This window comes from Phaethon aethereus, assembly GCF_964289735.1.
Source record: "Phaethon aethereus genome assembly, chromosome: 3".
NCBI classification, from domain to species: Eukaryota; Metazoa; Chordata; class Aves; order Phaethontiformes; family Phaethontidae; genus Phaethon; species Phaethon aethereus.
The window spans coordinates 104,470,646-104,488,575 of NC_138576.1; the positions used below are offsets into that span (position 1 = coordinate 104,470,646).

General features: G+C 40.4%; 1 protein-coding gene across 1 annotated transcript; it reads left to right on the forward strand.

The window, feature by feature from the left end:
- Positions 1-1,840: 1,840 nt before the first annotated feature.
- NENF (neudesin neurotrophic factor) lies at positions 1,841-5,005 on the forward strand (the record flags this gene model as incomplete). Its single annotated transcript, XM_081997293.1, has 4 exons — positions 1,841-1,990; positions 3,175-3,235; positions 4,112-4,215; positions 4,829-5,005. The coding sequence occupies 4 exons, from the start codon at positions 1,841-1,843 to the stop codon at positions 5,003-5,005; spliced, it is 492 nt and encodes a 163-aa protein (XP_081853419.1).
- Positions 5,006-17,930: the final 12,925 nt, after the last annotated feature.

The window sequence follows — 17,930 nt, forward strand, 5'->3', positions numbered from 1 at the left end:
GAAAAAGCATGCACAACATTTCTTGCTTTAAGATGCAACACCATAGTGGAGTCCCTGCTCAGTAGATCGTTTCCCTAAGACCAATACCTAGTAAGTTAATAACCAAGGCTTGAAGTCCTTTGACAACAACAATCCTAATACACAGCTTGTCCTTTCAGAAAGAAAGTATTTTAGTTCTTGTTATGCATTTTTCAGATGTCGGTAGTTCAAAGGCAGGCTCTAACTCACCCCCAAATCAATAATATTTCAGACAGATTTTGGCCAGTATTCAGCACTTGCAGCCCTCCCCTGGGAAGACACTAATAAATAATTATTTCAGAATAAAAGGTACATCTATAATGTGATTGAACCAAACTGACAAATTAGACTTTTGCATATTTCCCAGCAGCATGGGGCTCCACGGCAAGCCCTGCAGGGTATTTGCAGGCAGAGCAACCAGCCAAATGCCAGAGCTTTTGCTCGCACATAACAGGAGCATTCAGCAGCTGTTTTGTCCAAAGCCTTACTAAAGGTCTCTTTTCTGCTGGACATTCCATATATCCATCTTGTGGCGTGTGGAGTCAGCAAATGAATGTGACGGACAGCCAGGATGGGAAGCCCGCTCTGAAGTCCAGCAGAGCAAACTTAACTGCCTAAGGAGAATCATGGTAACAGCCTTGCAAACCTTCACCCTAACAGGACCGCTAAGCAGCCTGCCACACCAGATTGACTGCCTCCGGCGGTCAGCTCCCAGGTAGCCACCGCAACTCACCTTCCCCATGCCCTGGCTCTGCGGGCTTGGCCCGGCTCCTCACACGGGGACGTGGCCCATTGGCCATAAACCCCACAACTGTGGTGACATGCCCTCACTCCCCTGCGCTTCTCCTCTTGTGCTGTTTTGTCATCCAGAAAAGAGCTATGAAGATGCTGCTTTGGATTAGCTACTTCTTGTAAGCTCTGCTTACACCAATGTACAGAATTGCCTTTGCACAGCCTGTGGAAAAGGGTGTTGCCTCAGGTGACATGGAACAGGTGTCCTCCAAGGTGGACATATGGATTTTATACAAGTTTATAAACAATCCTTAAAACAAAGATCAAACCCATTTCTATCTCGTGATGCTTCGAACTGTTCAGCTTTCACTGAACACAGTACAAGGAGTGGAGATACCAAGCAGGGGTTGGAACTCCAGCACAGCAGTCAGGCAGGATGAGTGCTGCAGGATCAGACATCCAGGCTTTAAACCCTTCACGTCCTCACTTGCCAGCACTACAGTGAGGGATGTGATACATGCATCTAAATTGTAAAAGTTTCTAATTTTTTTAACTCTACAGAGAATTAAAAACATCAAGTTGCTTATTCTTCCATCAGCTCAGAATGTTTCCCAGTGCTATATTTATAGCATGGGGAAATCACATCATTTGAAAATTTCCTATGTATTCTCTCTAAATGTCAGGGTTGTTTTGTTGGGGTTTAAGTCCTAAAGACGAAGCCTGCCTTACATGGATGATTTTGTGCATAACCATGTAAAACAGCAAGCTGAGAAGCTTCGGAGGGGACAAGGGATGGAAACGGAGGAACCGTCTATGAGCAGAGGCCCGTTTCGGTGCCGGCTGCGCGGCTCCCCTGCCGCGTTCCCGAGCCTGTTGACGGCTGTTCCCCGCAGTGGCGCCGGGCGCTTTCCGAGTAGTTCTTGAATGTCCCTGCATGTGCGCCTTGGCTTAAACTCCTCCCACGGACCTTTACTGAACCACACCACGAAAGCGCCGTGGCAGTAGCCCCGCTCCCGTCCGCGGGCCCGGCTGCCCGGCGCTGCTCTCCGGCGGGACGTGGAGGCGGGGCCGCTGCCCCGGCCTCCGCGACATGGCGGGCGGCGCGGCGCGGCTGCTGTTGGCCGCCCTCCTCGGCGCCCTGCCGGCCGCGGCCGAGCGGGAGCTGCGCTTCCGGCCGCCGGCCGAGGCCCCCGTGCGGCTCTTCACCGAGCCGGAGCTGGCCAGATACGACGGGCAGCAGGTAGGGCCGGGCAGGCAGACGGGGTACGGCCGGACCGGGACTGGTGTGGGCGCGGGGTCCAGGCCAGGGCCGGTGGGACGTCTCGGCGTCGCACCGCGCAGCCCCCAGCGTTGCCACCCTTCCTGCTGCTCGGTGCCCTAAAACCACGTTAAAATTTGGTTTTCTCGTGCTCTGCTGCTGTGCTGTTCCCTCCCTCCCAGCAACATGGGATAACTTGCATTATAGGCGTTGGTGAGAAGTTTGTTGGTATTCGTGTGTTGCTAGCCTGCTAGTCGTTTGTCCTGCTAGCAGCTGCTGATTCTGATCCGTTGGACATTGCATACGGACAATTAGATGGCATGTTCCTATTTTATTCGTTGTTTGGTTGACAAAGTACTCATGGCAGTGAATTTCTGATTGCCCTAAGTTGTAGCCAAAGTAATTTTCTCTCAATAATGCATTAAACCATGTAGTTAGACCCTTTTTTTCCCCCTACAAGATTATAGAAATAGCAAAGCAATTTCAACTTAAGAGTCCTAGCTTTCTTGATGCAGAAATCTCAGCAGAATTTCACATTAAAAATTATAAAGTCCTATATTGATACAAATCTGTTTTCGGTTGAAAAACTTGATGACTGACCGCAGGGTCTTCTCCAGATACTTCCAAGAAACTAACCAGCATCTGACTAAAAATCCACCTTATGCGTAAAACACAAAGCAGAAGCACCAGCTTATTAAATAAAACAGATGTCAGCAGATCAGATTTGTGTGTGCTTATGTATTTATCTGTTGTTCTCTTAATCAAATAAAGAATGCTGTTGGCCATACGCCTTTTTATCTTGGGCAATATTCATCTGCATTAGGAACAGAAAGATGCAGTTGATCATCTTCAAGCAGATGAGTGTCATGAGGTGACTTGCAAGAGGGACATGTCGTCTATGATTGTGATGTTTAGATTAAAATGCTTCTCTCATTCCATGTGCTTAAATCCTCACTGAAAAAAAATCTCAGGGACAGTTCAAAGCACAAGCAGGAATTTCAAGAGACATAACATGTATGCTTGTATACACACACAAACGTAAGAGAAAACATACAACAGAGAATTTCATTCTCCATGTCCTGACTGCTTATGGACTTCATAGCTAAAAATAATTGTCTTTTACCTACACTTAAGTGCTGAGAAGATATTGATGGCTTTCTTTCCAGGAAGGACAGCCCATTTACCTGGCAGTGAAGGGAGTAGTATTTGATGTCACTTCTGGAAAACGTGAGTTTGCTTCTCTGCTGTCTGCTTTGTCTTCATGCTATTATTCAGTCAGTTACTTGTTTTTAAATATGCACAATCTATTAAAACCCTGCAGTTCAGTTGCAACAAAAATAATATACTTTTTTGCTTTTAAAAGTAATTTTTTTCTCCTTTAAAATTTTCTTCCACCTAAACCATTTATTGCTGTATTTGCTATTTGTTTTTCCTAAGAAACTGCTTTTTCCCTAAGAAATACAGATGTTTTCATTAGAACTTCTGTTGCTTAATCAATTTACAGTTCTAATGATGAAAAGACAGTAATGCTTTTAACTGCGAGCTAGCTGAAACAATCTTTATGAATTCTACCTTGGGATTTTATGGATTTTTTATTTTTTGTAATGGAAATTGGGAAAGGTAACACACTTGGTGTAAAATGTTTGAAGGGACCAAGGGGGTCCTAGTCACTCACCTTAATGTCGTAATAGGCAAACTAATGGCTTGCTGCTTTGTTTGTACTAAGCTTGTTAATGTAGTTTGTCTGGACATACATGTTGGCTGATCTTCAAATCCTAAATTAGGTGAGGCTTGCCACTGCCAATTCTGGTGTCTACAAACCTCTCACTAGAATGTAAAGCACAGGTCCCTAAAAAAGAAGTAATTTTTAAGACTGCAGTATAGGAGTTCATTGTTGTATTGTACAACTCCACCCTCTTTTTTAAGAACTGGGATATATTATGAACAAGTAGCAAATCAAAAGTCAGCATGGAAAGAAGAGTCTTAGACTTGAGTCGTTCCTTTCAGTTCACTGACAAGTGTGACGGGCTGGTGAAAAATACAGGCTGAACATACCCTGTACGCTGTCAGATCATCACTGGATTATTTTTTTTAACCTGACAGAATTTTATGGAAAAGGAGCCCCGTACAATGCTTTGGTTGGAAAAGACTCAACAAGAGGAGTTGCAAAGATGTCTCTGGATCCAGCAGATCTTACGCATGACATAGTAAGAAGTTTAATTTCGTTTTGCAAAGTTTTATTCTTCTGCAAGATGATGAATTATAATAATTAATTTGTATTAATTTAAGTTCATTAAAATATATTAATTTTAAACCAAAATGTGTTAATATTTTGTAAATACATAAAATGGATATGTATTTACTGCTCCTGAAAGCTACGGTGCTAACAGGTTTGGGTTTTCCACAGTTTTTAACCTGTGGAACCAATACAACTTATATAAGCATGTAAAAGGGAAAATACCTGCTGTTTAAAAAAACAATGCTTCCAAAGAAGAGTAAATCACTTTGTCAAATGATTTAGCATGTCCTGTGTCACTGACATGGCGGTGGATTTTACCTCTGGCATGTTGCTTGTTTGAGGTGTGATTTACTTCATGCAGGGGAAACAGAGGGAGATTAACAGTTTGTTTGACCTGAATATATTAAAATTTTGTCAAGGCTGAATTTGAATGAAAAGAATAATTTGTTAATAATGCTTTGCAAAGTAAACCCAAAAGCTGATGCCAAGGTTTATAGTAATCAACAAAAAAGAAAAATGCATGTAAGTGTCTGTATTTTTATTTCTTTGAGACAGGACTTTCATTTTCGTATTTCCTTTAGACAGGACTCACAGAAGAGGAACTAAAGTCCCTGGATGATATCTTCAATAATGTTTATAAGGCCAAATACCCCATTGTTGGTTATACTTCTCGACGAATTCTGAATGAGGATGGCAGCCCCAATCTAGACTTTAAACCTGAAGATCAGCCACATTTCAACATTAAAGATGAGTTTTGAGGAATATTTTTGTACCTAGAGAATGCCTGGGGAGAGGCACAATAGAATATTAGATTGATTCCCTATTTTCTGGAGTTCATTACAACAGTTAGTTATCATCAATCAGTTTTCTATTTAGAAAATATATGTGTGTGTACACACATAGTTTACATAGTGTTCTTCCTTCCATGAAACAAACAGATCTGTATTAGTGTCATACACTTGGGCTGTTTGCTCTGAACTATGGGAATTATTTAATATGAAAATTCTTTCTGCCTGGATTTCTCTATTTACAAGTATGTAATGTAAAATTACATTCCTTAGAAGAGATAAGGAAGTTTTTAATAGTTGAAACACAAGTGGTGTTTTTGTAAATGCCAAGTTGTTTCCCACTCCTTGGAGAAATGAATGCATTATCTGCATCAGTTCTCTTGTGCTTCAAGTGAGTGTAGGTATCACATGTACAACCAGCTGTAATAGAGGCTTATGTTTTGAAAGGCACCGTGGGATTTATTATTTGATAGGTTTGAGAGTACTGGATATAAAAACACTGAATATTTTAAAATGCAGTTACTGTGGAATATTTATGCAAAACCTACAGCTATAAACCAAGAAAAATAAATATTTTTCCCCATGAGAACTACTGTGACATTTTAAGTTAGTTTTATTATTATTGTGTTAGTTTTGAATAAATGACACTTCAATTTTTTTAAGTAATTATCAAAGATTTCATTTACATTAGATTACGATGATTTCCTTCCAGCTTCCTCCACTCTCTCTTGGCAAAAAAAAAAAAAAAAGATAGCCCAGTGTTTACCACATACTTTTACAGCACAAGTTTATTATAGTAGTTTAGTATCCTGTGGATATTGTTAGCATCCTTATATTGACACTTTCAGCTCTTACTTTTAATTTCTGTTACTTTTGCTTTGTTCTTACTCTGGCTTCATCATTGCTGTTGCAATGAAGTATGCATTCATATGTTCCTCTTCCTTTTAACCTAATATAAAACTGCAGATTCTGTAGGGTGAAAGCAGACCCCTTTTATCAGGTTTCTCTGGCAGTCTTTCAGCAATGGGTGAACTGTAAAAGCATGTGCTATATAAATTGCTGCTAACTGCTGACTTCCACTAACTTCAGTAGAAGGTAAATTGTCATGTATGTGGGTTTATCTGCCATTGTGACAGGTTGAGTTGACATGGAAAAACTGGGCAGCTGCTCCCAATTCTATATTAATAATATAGTTATAATAGTATAATTCTATATTTTGTTCTATCTCTTTAGCATTTTGTACTGCTTTCTTTGAAGGAAAGATTTTATTAGATGATTCTCTCTCTTTTATGGTTTGCAGGAGACAGCTGCCTGTCTGTTAAAAAGCTGTTTCTCTTTATTTATCCTTTCTTTCACAACGTTAACAGATTTTACTCTAAACTTGTTTTGTATCTTACAATTAGACCACTTAATTTAGAGGAAGGACTCCATAGGGCCCGTGCTGTTGGATGGTGGGGTGGAATAAATAATTTTGCATCTTAAGAAAATACTGTTGCTTTAGAGAATTATTTTTGGTTTACTATTATTATTGCTTCTGACCTTTTGATTAGATACCAACAGCAGCTGGGAGTTGGCCCCATGATGATGCCTGCCCACACATCTACCTGACATCTTTATGGGAATGCATGTGGGTTTGGTGGTAACGGTGGTTGTTCTTTTGCCAGCATTTCACAAATCATTTTCCAATGCCTACCTTGTTTTCCCCTTCTCTTCCCTTCCTTGCATGCTTCCTTATGGGGCAGCTTCAGTAGCTGTGCTACTGTGATTACTGTAATAGCCTTGGCTTCATCTGGGATCAGCATATCCAGCTGCATTTCAAAAATGTCAGAGCTAGATTGTACCTCATCACCACTGAGTGGCTTAGTGTTACTATTCTCTCCCTGCTTTTCCTATTCACACTATGAAGGTCACTTTTGCTGATCTCAAAGCAGATAACTCAGCTTCTATTTCTACTATATTTCAAGTGCGTTTCAGGGAAGAAACCCTCCTGTTGCAATAGGAAATGATGATATAAACCCCACTCTTGTAGTGTGAGATCCTTGCAAATCCAACCTGCCCTCACTCATGTCTGTGAACAGAGGGAGATGCTCTAGTCCTTCCTTTTCTGTTACTAAAGAACAAGATTATCACAACTGAGTGCATTTTAGAATGCAAAACGTTTCCTTTTTGTTTTTATTTCAGTTTGGGAACTGAAGGACTCGCATTTAATCACTTCCTAGCTATTTCACTTGAGGTTCCCACTCAGTAGAACAGCGTTAGGATAAGGCATAAGTGGACATACATCCTTAACACGTTTTCACTGAGTAATTTTTAAAAATTGATTCAAAGTACCACAGTATTTCTTTTCATGTTAATTTAATGACACTATTTTATGCCTAAGGTTGTTACTTTCCAAGAGCCTGAAATTTACTTTGCTTAAAAGCAAACTCTCTGCTACGGTTGTTTTGTTCAGTCAGCTGCATTTCCCTGACCTCTGTATTATTCCAGTAAAACAGGTGTCTCTGCTATCTATAAATTGCACTCAAAACAAGCAAGCTGCATAAAGCCCTATTGCAGCTATCCTAGCACTCCACACCTCCTTTGTGAAGAATTGCAGAATTTCTTTCCAATTTACTTGCTGCTTCCAGATAACGTTGCAAATATTATTTTTGCTGTGCTGCTTCTAATCTGCGTCTTGCTAATTTAACATGGATGTTTGAATGGTCAAGGTTTTAATGAATGCTAGGCCAAGAATCACCTTACTTTAATAGTAGTTTACTCTTCGGAATGTTTAGAAATATCAGGTGGGTTCATCGCTTAGAGGATGCATAACCTGAGTTGCTGTTTCCCACCTTACACCTTTTTCAATGGTCCCTCACTTTGATCCCAATACAGTTGACCAATTTTTGTGACAGGATAGATTCTATCATCAATCCTCTATACTTTAAGAAGGACTTCCCTGATTAACAACTGGAGCAAGAGGGCTAATAATATAAGCAACCAAAATTCAGTAAAGGGGTTGTGAAATGCAGATCAAAATAGTATCTTTATTTTTGCAGTTGTAGAGACTGCAGTTAAGTGAAATCCTACTAAGAATGTGTAAGGTGTGTTAGCAGCTGTTAGGCACAGTTATTAGTTATTGCATCCTAATCTAAACAAGACCACCTGCAAAAATGCAGGGACTCCAAATCCTGCAGATGGAAAAATCTCAACTGCTCAAACAATTTGGGATTAGACATAAAACAAAGTTATTTCAATCCCAACTGTAATGTGTATATGGACACCATTCTTTTTGAGGCCCTTTGACAAAATATGAGTGCTTCATTGATTTAAGTTAATTAGTTTCTGTATTAGTTTTCTGGCACGCAGAAGGCCTTGCGTTACTTTGAAAACTGCAGCCTAGACTAATACTCTTTGTGGTCTGATGAGATCAGCTGTGAATTCATAATAACATAGGAATCGGTGTAGGATCATGTTTCAGACTCCATTTGTCAGACCTGCCAGACTTTCACGTTTCAGTAAAAATTAAAAGAGGATGCTTATCTGTTGAAGTACAATGCTTTTGAATGGGAGAAGCCTCAACACAGTTTGTAAACTCCTTTAACTTTTGCTTCAAAATCACCATCAGACTACATATTCAACAAAAATGATAGTTTGGAAAGGCGTTTAATTGCTGCAGTTCCCATGCAAGACTCCCAAGAACACATAGAACTCACTTGATGGCACAGGAGAGAAAACAAGAAAAAAAATGGTTTAGCTGACTTTTACAAATGTGTTCTGTCTCTTTTATAGATAAATATACTTATCTGAAAGACATTCAATGTAATTTGCATCTGCTCAAGAGAAAATGGAAGAGATGTGAAAAGTTTCATATAGGAAGTCCAACACTAATTTTTCAGCTATCTGGTTAAACTGAGAGGAAAAGAAGTCAAAAACCCCCACTTCTAACTACTTCTGTGAGTGAAAAAGCTGCCATTCAGTACGATTCAGCTGCACATTAGTAAGATGTGCCAAGTAGCTCTGATTAGTATTTGCATATTTTCAGATGAACACCGGATATTCTCAGGGGCGTCTTGAAATCCCCAGAACTGACGTAAGTGACAACAATCACACACTTTGTTATCCGACATCTGTTTATGCTTTTGCTCAATGTTTTTCTCTCCATACAGGAAACAATATACAAGCTACGCAACTTACCTGACAAACCCATGCACCATGCATAATATTCAGATAAAGTAAAATACACATGAACCTATAACCTGAAACCTACTTACATGGTGTACAGAATGGCTGTTTTCAAAAAAAATCAGGCCTTGTCTGTGAATGCTTTGATTAAAACAAACAAAAAAACCCCCTTAACTTCTAGATTTGTAATAATTACTTCACGCAGAGCCCTATTTGTCAATGCGGATTCAGACAGTTGTAATACAAAATGTATCTACTGCTTTGACAGAAAAATCAGTGCTGTATCAAAAGGTGATTTTTTGTTTTTCATTCTATTCAATTCAGAGTCTCAAAGAACTAAGTGTATGATAGGTGGGCGTCACTGCTAGAGGTACTCTAGTAGCATAGGCATGATTTTGATCTTGGCATGACCAAAAAAACCCTAAACCAGCAAACAGAATAGGTGGGAAATGAGAACGTATCTTAGTGTGCTATTGGGACAATTTATACCGGTAAGGTAGATTTGGCAGAGCAGTATGTGCAGGTCTGATAATGGACAGTGCTTCCTATTTCTGCTTCTGTGAGGTATGTTCAACGATAACAATGTAAACTTGTACCATTATCCATCTGTTGGTCTTTACGTAACACCTTCTGCTTTGGCTTTTTTCTTCCTGCACAGTAGAAGGTGCGAGTCCTCATGTACTTGTTTACAAAACTTGGGCTTCTTGGCTTGGGTTATCTGTGGACAAGAAATCCAAAATAACACATAGAAACCAAGATTAAAGTTCTGTGAAAAACAGAGCTTGTGCACTTGGATGAATTACAGAATCACAGAATCACTAAGGTTGGAAAGGACTTTCAAGATCATCAAGTCCAACCGTTAACCCAACGCCACCATGGCCCCTAAACCATGTCCCAAAGCGCCACATCCACATGTTTTTTGAACACTTCCAGAGATGGTGACTCCACCACCTCCTTGGGCACCCTGTTCCAATGCTTGACCACCCTCTCGGTGAAGAAATTCTTCCTAATATCCAATCTAAACCTCCCCTGGCGTAACCTGAGACCATTTCCTCTCGTCCTATCGCTAGTTACTTGGGAGAAGAGACCAACACCCATGTCTCCACAACTCCCTTTCAGGTAGTTGTAGAGAACGATAAGGTCTCCCCTCAGGCTCCTCCAGACCGAATAGCCGCAGTTCCCTCAGCCGCTCCTCATAAGACTTGTGGTCCAGACCCCTCACCAGCTTCATTGCTCTTCTCTGGACACACTCCAGCACCTCAACGTCCTTCTTGCAGTGAGGGGCCCAAAACTGAACACAGTATTCAAGGTGTAGCCTCACCAGTGCCGAGTACAGGGACACAATCACTTCCCTACTCCTGCTGGCCACACTATTTCTGGCCAGGATGCTCTTGGCCTTCTTGGACACCTGGGCATACTGCCAGCTCATATTCAGCCAGCTGTCAACCAGCACCCCCAGGTCCTTTTCGGCTGGGCAGCTGTCTAGCCACTCCTCCCCAAGCCTGTAGCGTTGCATGGGGTTGTTGTGACCCAAGTGCAGGACCCAGCACTTGGCCTTATTAAACCTCATACACTTGACCTCGGCCCATCGACCCAGCCTGTTTAGATCGCTCTGCAGAGCCCTCGTACTCTCCAGCAGAACAACACTCCCACCAAACTTGGTATCATCTGCAAACTTACTGAGGGAGCACTTCATACCCTCATCCAGGTCATCGATAAAGATACTGAACAAGACCAGCCCCAGAACCGAGCCCTGGGGAACACCGCTTGTGACAGCTGCCAGCTGGATTTAACGCCATTCACCACAACTCTCTGGGCTTGGCCGTCCAGCCAGTTCTTTACCCAGAGAAGAGTACACCTGTCTAAGCCAGGAGCTACCAGCTTCTCCAGGAGAATGCTCTAGGAGACGCTGTCAAAGGCTTTACTAAAGTCCAGGTAGACAACGTCCACAGCCTTTCCCTCATCCATGAGGCGGGTCACCTGGTCATAGAAGGAGATCAGGTTGGTCAAGCAGGACCTGCCTTTCATGAACCCATGCTGACTGGGCCTGATCCCTTGGTTGTTCTTCATATGCCCCGTGAGCACTCTCAAGATGAACCGCTCCATGATCTTTCCCGGTACGGAGGTCAGGCTGACAGGCCTGTAGTTCCCAGGATGCTCCTTCCGGCCTTTCTTGTAGATGGCCTCACATTGGCAAGCCTCCAGTCGTCTGGACCTCCCCTGTTAACCAGGACTGCTGATAAATGATGGAGAGTGGCTTGGCAAGCTCCTCCGCCAACTCTCTCTGTATTCTTGGGTGGATCCCATCAGGCCCCAAAGACATGTGGGTGTCCAGGTGCCTTAGCAGGTCCTTAACTGTTTCCTGCTGGATTATGAGGAGTTTATTGTGCTCTTTATTCCTGTCTTACAGCTCAGGGAGCTCGATACCCTGCGGATACCTGGTCTGGCTATTAAAGACTGAGGCAAAGAAGGCATTAAGTACCTCAGCCTTGTCCTCATCCTTGGAGACAATGTTCCCCGCCATATGCATTTTTTTTGCAGAGCCACAGGAAGTCTTTTTGAATAAACAATTCCTACTACTTTTTCCCATAGGTTATTTGTAGTTGTTGTAATCAAAAATTCTGCACTGTTCATGAGTGTTGAGATTACTGTGTTCTGCAGTACTTTTTGACATGAGCCATTATCCTTCTGACACGAGACATTTATCTTTCTGAAAAGTTTAGAAGAATCTGGGTGCAAGCCATCTTGGAGATAAGCCATCCAAGAAAAATTGAAATGTGACATAATTTTCCCTCAACTTAAAGAAACCTGTCTGAAAAATGAACAGAAATCGATGTCCCAGTGTCCATATTTTACCTTCCAGATTTTGCTGAAAGCTTTCTCATACTGTGCAAAGGCAGCAGATAAAGCAGAGACTTGGATCTAACTCTCACACGGTGAAAATTTGAATCGTCTTCTTGGCACATCTACTTAGGCTTTAGAGATTATGACAACACAGATAACAGACTGATGACAATGAGTCAAACACATGAACTGAATCCAAACAGGCCTAAACTTTTAGGAATGTTCGAATGTAGAACTGAAATTAAAGCCTTGCACCCTTCTTTTGTAGACAACAGCCTCTGTATGAAAAAAAACACCTTATAGGTAGCATTTGTTTCAGTCAGTAGAGGAAAGGGAATTTTCTCCTCTGGCACTTGGGCAGGTAAGAGTTAGATGACGATTGAAGTGAAAACTATCCTGTGCCTAGTTCTATGCTCCTTTGCAGAGATACTAAAATCAGTTGTGTTGGATACGCAGAGTTTAGTTACCAAGCAATTAGCTGCCTGGAGGATAACTTTATAGATTAAACTGATAACTGATTCAAAATAGCTGTGGCAGATGAAGAGTATCCTAGGAGCTACTCTTCTCATGGGAGGCTGCAGCTACATACCCTTTAGTTTACATTGCAGTGCTGTTTTGGTAATGATCATAGATAAGGGCTAGGTAACTCAAACTTATTTATTATGTTTAACACTTCATTAATTTTTATGCTTCAGCAAAGCTCCTAAAAACAGAGTCTCATTAAAAAGAATAAATATCCCTCCACAAAAAGCAAAGCGGTCATTCTCAACTGCAGAACTGTGCAGCCGCGCATCAAACCTAAGTATACTTATTGCAAAAGTGTTAACTGAAGGGATTACATGTTTAAATTGAGATTATATTCTTAGGTAACATGTCTCTGTCCTACATTATGCTTGAAAGTGTGTCAAGAAGATTACTGATTTTTCCTTATTTATTGTTTAACCATTCTCTGTATTTTAAAACAGTTAATGCAATACTTTTTATGAATAGGACAGTTGAACTTTGAAGGCATTTGTGATGTATTTTCGTGTTACAGAAAGACATATACGTATGTCTGAGATACACCACAGACAGATCTACCAATTTAGATAATGGCAACAGTCTTACAGTTTTTCTAAAACATGTTCTATTCCGTGTATTTGTTGAACAGAACATATAACGCCCTGAATTTTTGATGTGACAATAAAAATGGTAGACAGAAATGAAATTATGATGGCAGCTCACAGGCACATCTGAACAGCTCTCAGTATTAGCATGCAAAAGACCAACGTATCAATTTTAGTGAACTTGAAAGGATTTTAAGAACACACGCTTAGGAGGGTTGTTTGAGTATGTGCTGAGCTTCTATGATTCTACATGTTAAATACTACATATGTCCCTAAATTGCTGCTGAGAAGGGTAAATACTTCCCATTTCTCTGAAAGGTGTCCTTTGAGTTTAGCGTGTCTTGGAACTGGAAAAAAACAGGCTGCTGAAAGGTATTCTATGTGAAGCAGAAGTGTATCAGCGGAATATAACAATCTGAGGCAGAGAGAAAGAAGGTGAGTGAAATTCTACTTATGGGAAGCAGCAGGAGATCATAACTAACTCACAGGAGAATACAGTTTCAGAAGAGGTGAAACTTGCTGATGCACTCAGAGGAAAGGTTGAACTTGAGAACGGAAAAGTGTGACATCCTCCTTGGATACAGTTCTGGGAAAATCAGCATGAATTAAACAGTTCGTGACTGCTGGCTCCTTGCTTGACATCCTCAGTCTCATTTTCCAAAAATACTGATGCCTTTTGCTTTGATAACTTGCAGGTGCCTGGATTCACAGAAAATCACGCTGCTGCTATTCAGTCTGTAACTTACCAATTCTTCTCATTTTGTCTTTAAATGACACCCATTCTAGTTTAAGAAAGAAGGCTGGAGTTTTGCTGCTGAAGAGGTGACTTGGGACACAGAGATGAAGGTGCAATTCTCAGCTTCACTATGATTGTGCCATCTTTAATGCTAGGTTTCCTGGCTGTTAAATGAGCTGACACTTCCCTTGAATTCCCTTTGTCTTTTATCCCTATTGGGACTTTCAGCCGTTTGAAGAAGGTAATGTTGGTTGGACATTTGCGCTGGTGGGACCCTAAGATGGCTGTAATATCAAGAATGCTACTTTCTGAAGCTCTAGCTTTAATTTCCTCACTCCAAAGAGGTATCACTTTGTGGTGCTTCATCTTTCAGCTGAAGTGAGTATATTTTACCCATGTTCATCTGTGTCTGTCATCACTTGGAATTTGCCTATATGTCCGTTGGTCATTTGTTGGTTGAAATACTGGTAAAAACTATGATGACCCCAAAAGTATTTCTGGCTCAGCCACTTAAAGACATTGTATAAAAAGTGTCTCACAATGTCACCAAGAGTTTTAATGATACATTCAAAACGTACAAAATGAAGGTGCAGCTGGAAGCTAGAGGCGAACTTTTCATCCACTAGGGTTAGCTAGTTTATCATAAAATAGACTAGGTATTTCAAATAAGTAAGAAAGAAATGAGCCTCTAATCCCAAAACAACTGTTCATAGCCTTTGCAGACTAAGATACATTAACCTGAACTTCCCTGAGTACCTAAAGGAGCTTTTAAAGGAGCTTTTCAGCTTGAAAAAAAGTAAAATCTTAAGCAAGATTTTATCTGAATAATTATGTTAGCTGTATCAGCTTCACAAAGTAAAATATATTTATGGGAAACTTTAATACATAGGGAAATAGTTACAAATGATTATTCCACAATACTGTAGCTTACCTCATTGCAAGCCCTGTCAGAAAGCATGTGTGTAAATACCTTATGGTACTGTGAAAATACAAATATAAGCTAGTCTGTCTAAGTCTTTTAAATGCATCTGGTTTATGTTACCCTTAAAAAAAATTACTCCTATTCCACTAGGCTGTTTGATTTAACAACAGCAAAAATAAATGAGGGGTTGTCCTGATACTAGCTGAAAAATGATCTCACTGAATGTGTTTTCTTCACAGCTGGGGAACCTGCTGGCCACTTCTATTTCTAATTGCGCACACTGTTCATAGTCACGTAATATCACTGGAATAACCGCATCTGTTATTTACATAAATACTTCAAAAATTCTACCTTAACAAAATATATTCTGTTTTTAATGCAATTGAAGTGAACACAAAGATAGGTAATACCATATGACTAGAGAGGTCTCCATGAGCCACTGGAAAGCACTTCTTGATTTACAGACAGGGTTTGGAAAGCCAAATGAATTCTGCAGAATGTTAATATAAAAGCATTACTCTCCATACCTTCCTCTAACTGGACTGTCCTTTCATTTATATATTTTTCCATCATTTAGACTGACTCATCACACCTAAAATAGCTTAGATTTACTTTATCTTTTTATACTTGGAATAACACCACAAAACGGATGGTGGGTATATCTGAGAAAACCTACTCTGTTATTTCAGCTCATTCCTTTTGTATCTGAAAATCAGTGAACCACACGTTCAGTTGGTATAAATCTACATAACCACGAAAGTCAAGGAAGTTACGTGCAAGAATCTGACCCCAACTTATAAAGTGTAACAAAGATTATTCTCTAGGCCATAGAGAATGTCTTGCCTTTATATAGCCTTTTAGAAACAGAGCACGACTGCAGTGCTGTTAATGGAATCATCACAGATCTATGTTGATGTTGCTTCAGATAAATCCAAGCTTCTTGAATTTTAATCTTTTGCATGTGCTGGAGCAACTTTTCCATATAGCAGGAGCTAGCTTTACACCACTGGAGCTGAAGGAGGAACTCTGTGAATACCAAGCTCTTATCCTGTCTGGGGCAAATCACAAGAAAGAAATAAAACCAACTGTAGTTTATTATTCTGTGCTCTGCAATGAGGTCTTTTTTGGGGGGGGGGGGGGGGGAACGAACCAAGAAGGGATTAGAAGAACTTCAGAGGAAGAAATGGGACTATAGCTGCACACCAGAAAGCTAGTATGAACTTTAGCAGTAAGGCTTACCCCCTGTACACATTTTTAGCAAGCACAAAGCTCAAAAATATTCTGAAACACTTAATACAAGGGAGAACAGCACAGATATAATTTACTGATTATTTATCTACTTCAGAAAACAGATTTCTGCTTCAAGCTATACATCATTAAGACCTCTAACTTTCAAACAGCGCATCACAAATTGGCTTTCCGGTTTATAAAAATCATCCTAATATGCCTCAGCACTGTTTCCTTTCAAGAAAGCCTACAGAGAGCCAGCTGTCTGAGCTGGTTGTGTTGCTATGTAAGATTTGTGCCTAAGTGTCTCTCTGGGAGTTTTGTTTTGGTTCTATCATTTAATATTCATGACAATCATCACTAACCTGCCAGCTGAGCCATCTTAGCATCCTGCCTCCAGACAAAGTCAAAAGTTTTTTTATGCCCACACAGCTCCTGGAAGCCTACATTTCCACATTACAGGCTATTTTTTCTTGGAATTCTTATGTTTAGACTAACAGGATGAATTAAAAAAAAAAAAAGAAAAGAAACCCAGAAGAACTGCTAGGGAAAAGATAAAGCAAGAATAAGAGAGTGTTCAGGACTCCTAGTTAGCAACGGCATGCCTAAGCAATTAAATTAATCTGGTCACTCCAGCACGTACGCCAAGGCTTTGGGAAAGATGACAATTCAAATGTGTCCATTAATCCTAAAATGTGATGGGGGAAAAGGGGAAGGGGAAAATCCTTGCTTTTAAGCTTCATGTACTAAACTGTGCCACCTTAAAATTACTCACAGCCCACTGCCTAACTGTCAAAATAATATATAAATATTGGGAGTTGTAAATAATTTCAATGTCACTAAGCAGCAATGTATTCATGCTAAAAGCAAATCCTCTAATTACATTATGAGTTTAATGTACATATTTTTTCATTAAGAATGTCAGAGTAATCAAATGATGATTCACACTCTAGACAATTCAATTGCACAATACCCAGAGAAATCCAAGGGATGCTCAGTTTCAGCTTCCCCGCTCAGACAGAACAAAACATATAGCAGGTCCAGTCCTGCCAACACGGAGCAAACAGAAAAGCTCTTGGAGAATCAAGAAAAGGAAAGAGTGACACGAGGAGGAGGGAGTGATCAGTGGAAGAAGGAGAGTAAGAGTAGAGAAGGACCCCCAAAATTAAGCAAGGGAGAGGTAATAGAAATTTTGATGCTGGCAGCCACAGCAGAGTAAGAGAGGACCAGAGCCAGCCCAAGTGTGTGGTTGGTTCGTGCCTCATTATTTCAAAATAGCATAGTGGGGAAAGAAGATACGAACGCACATTTTAGAGAACTGTTGGGGATTAAGTTTTATTTTATATTGTACCTAGTGATTAGAGGAAATATACATTGATTTCTAGTTCTCTAAGTTTCTGTTCAACTACAGTTGAAGAGAGGGAAAGGGGGAGAGGCTTACTTGTTGCCCGAAGGAGAAAAAATGGTTTTCCTTATTGTACACTACAGCCTGCAATGGAGCATCAGGGATGGATTTGTCAAAAAACAGCAGCTGAAGGAATGAAGAGCTCATTCTTAAGTCAAGACTACAACATCTCATCATCTTTTCTAAGGTGGTGTACATTTTCCAGAGGGAACCAGTCTCCCAGGGGTGTTACTAGTAACCACATACTTCTAGAATTACCTTTCAAAAATAAAGATATTGATAAAAGCTCCTATGTAAAACTTTAGATAACAGATTTCTAAAACTTGTCAGTGGATAAACAACTTTATGAATGTTTCTTCCTCACTGACAAAGAATTTAGGAGGCTTGAGGAATGTGAAATACAAGTATCTAACATGATGAACAGCTGTCTACACATAAAATTAAATTACCATAAACAGGAACAGTAAAGAAGAATAGAGCAACGGCCTCGT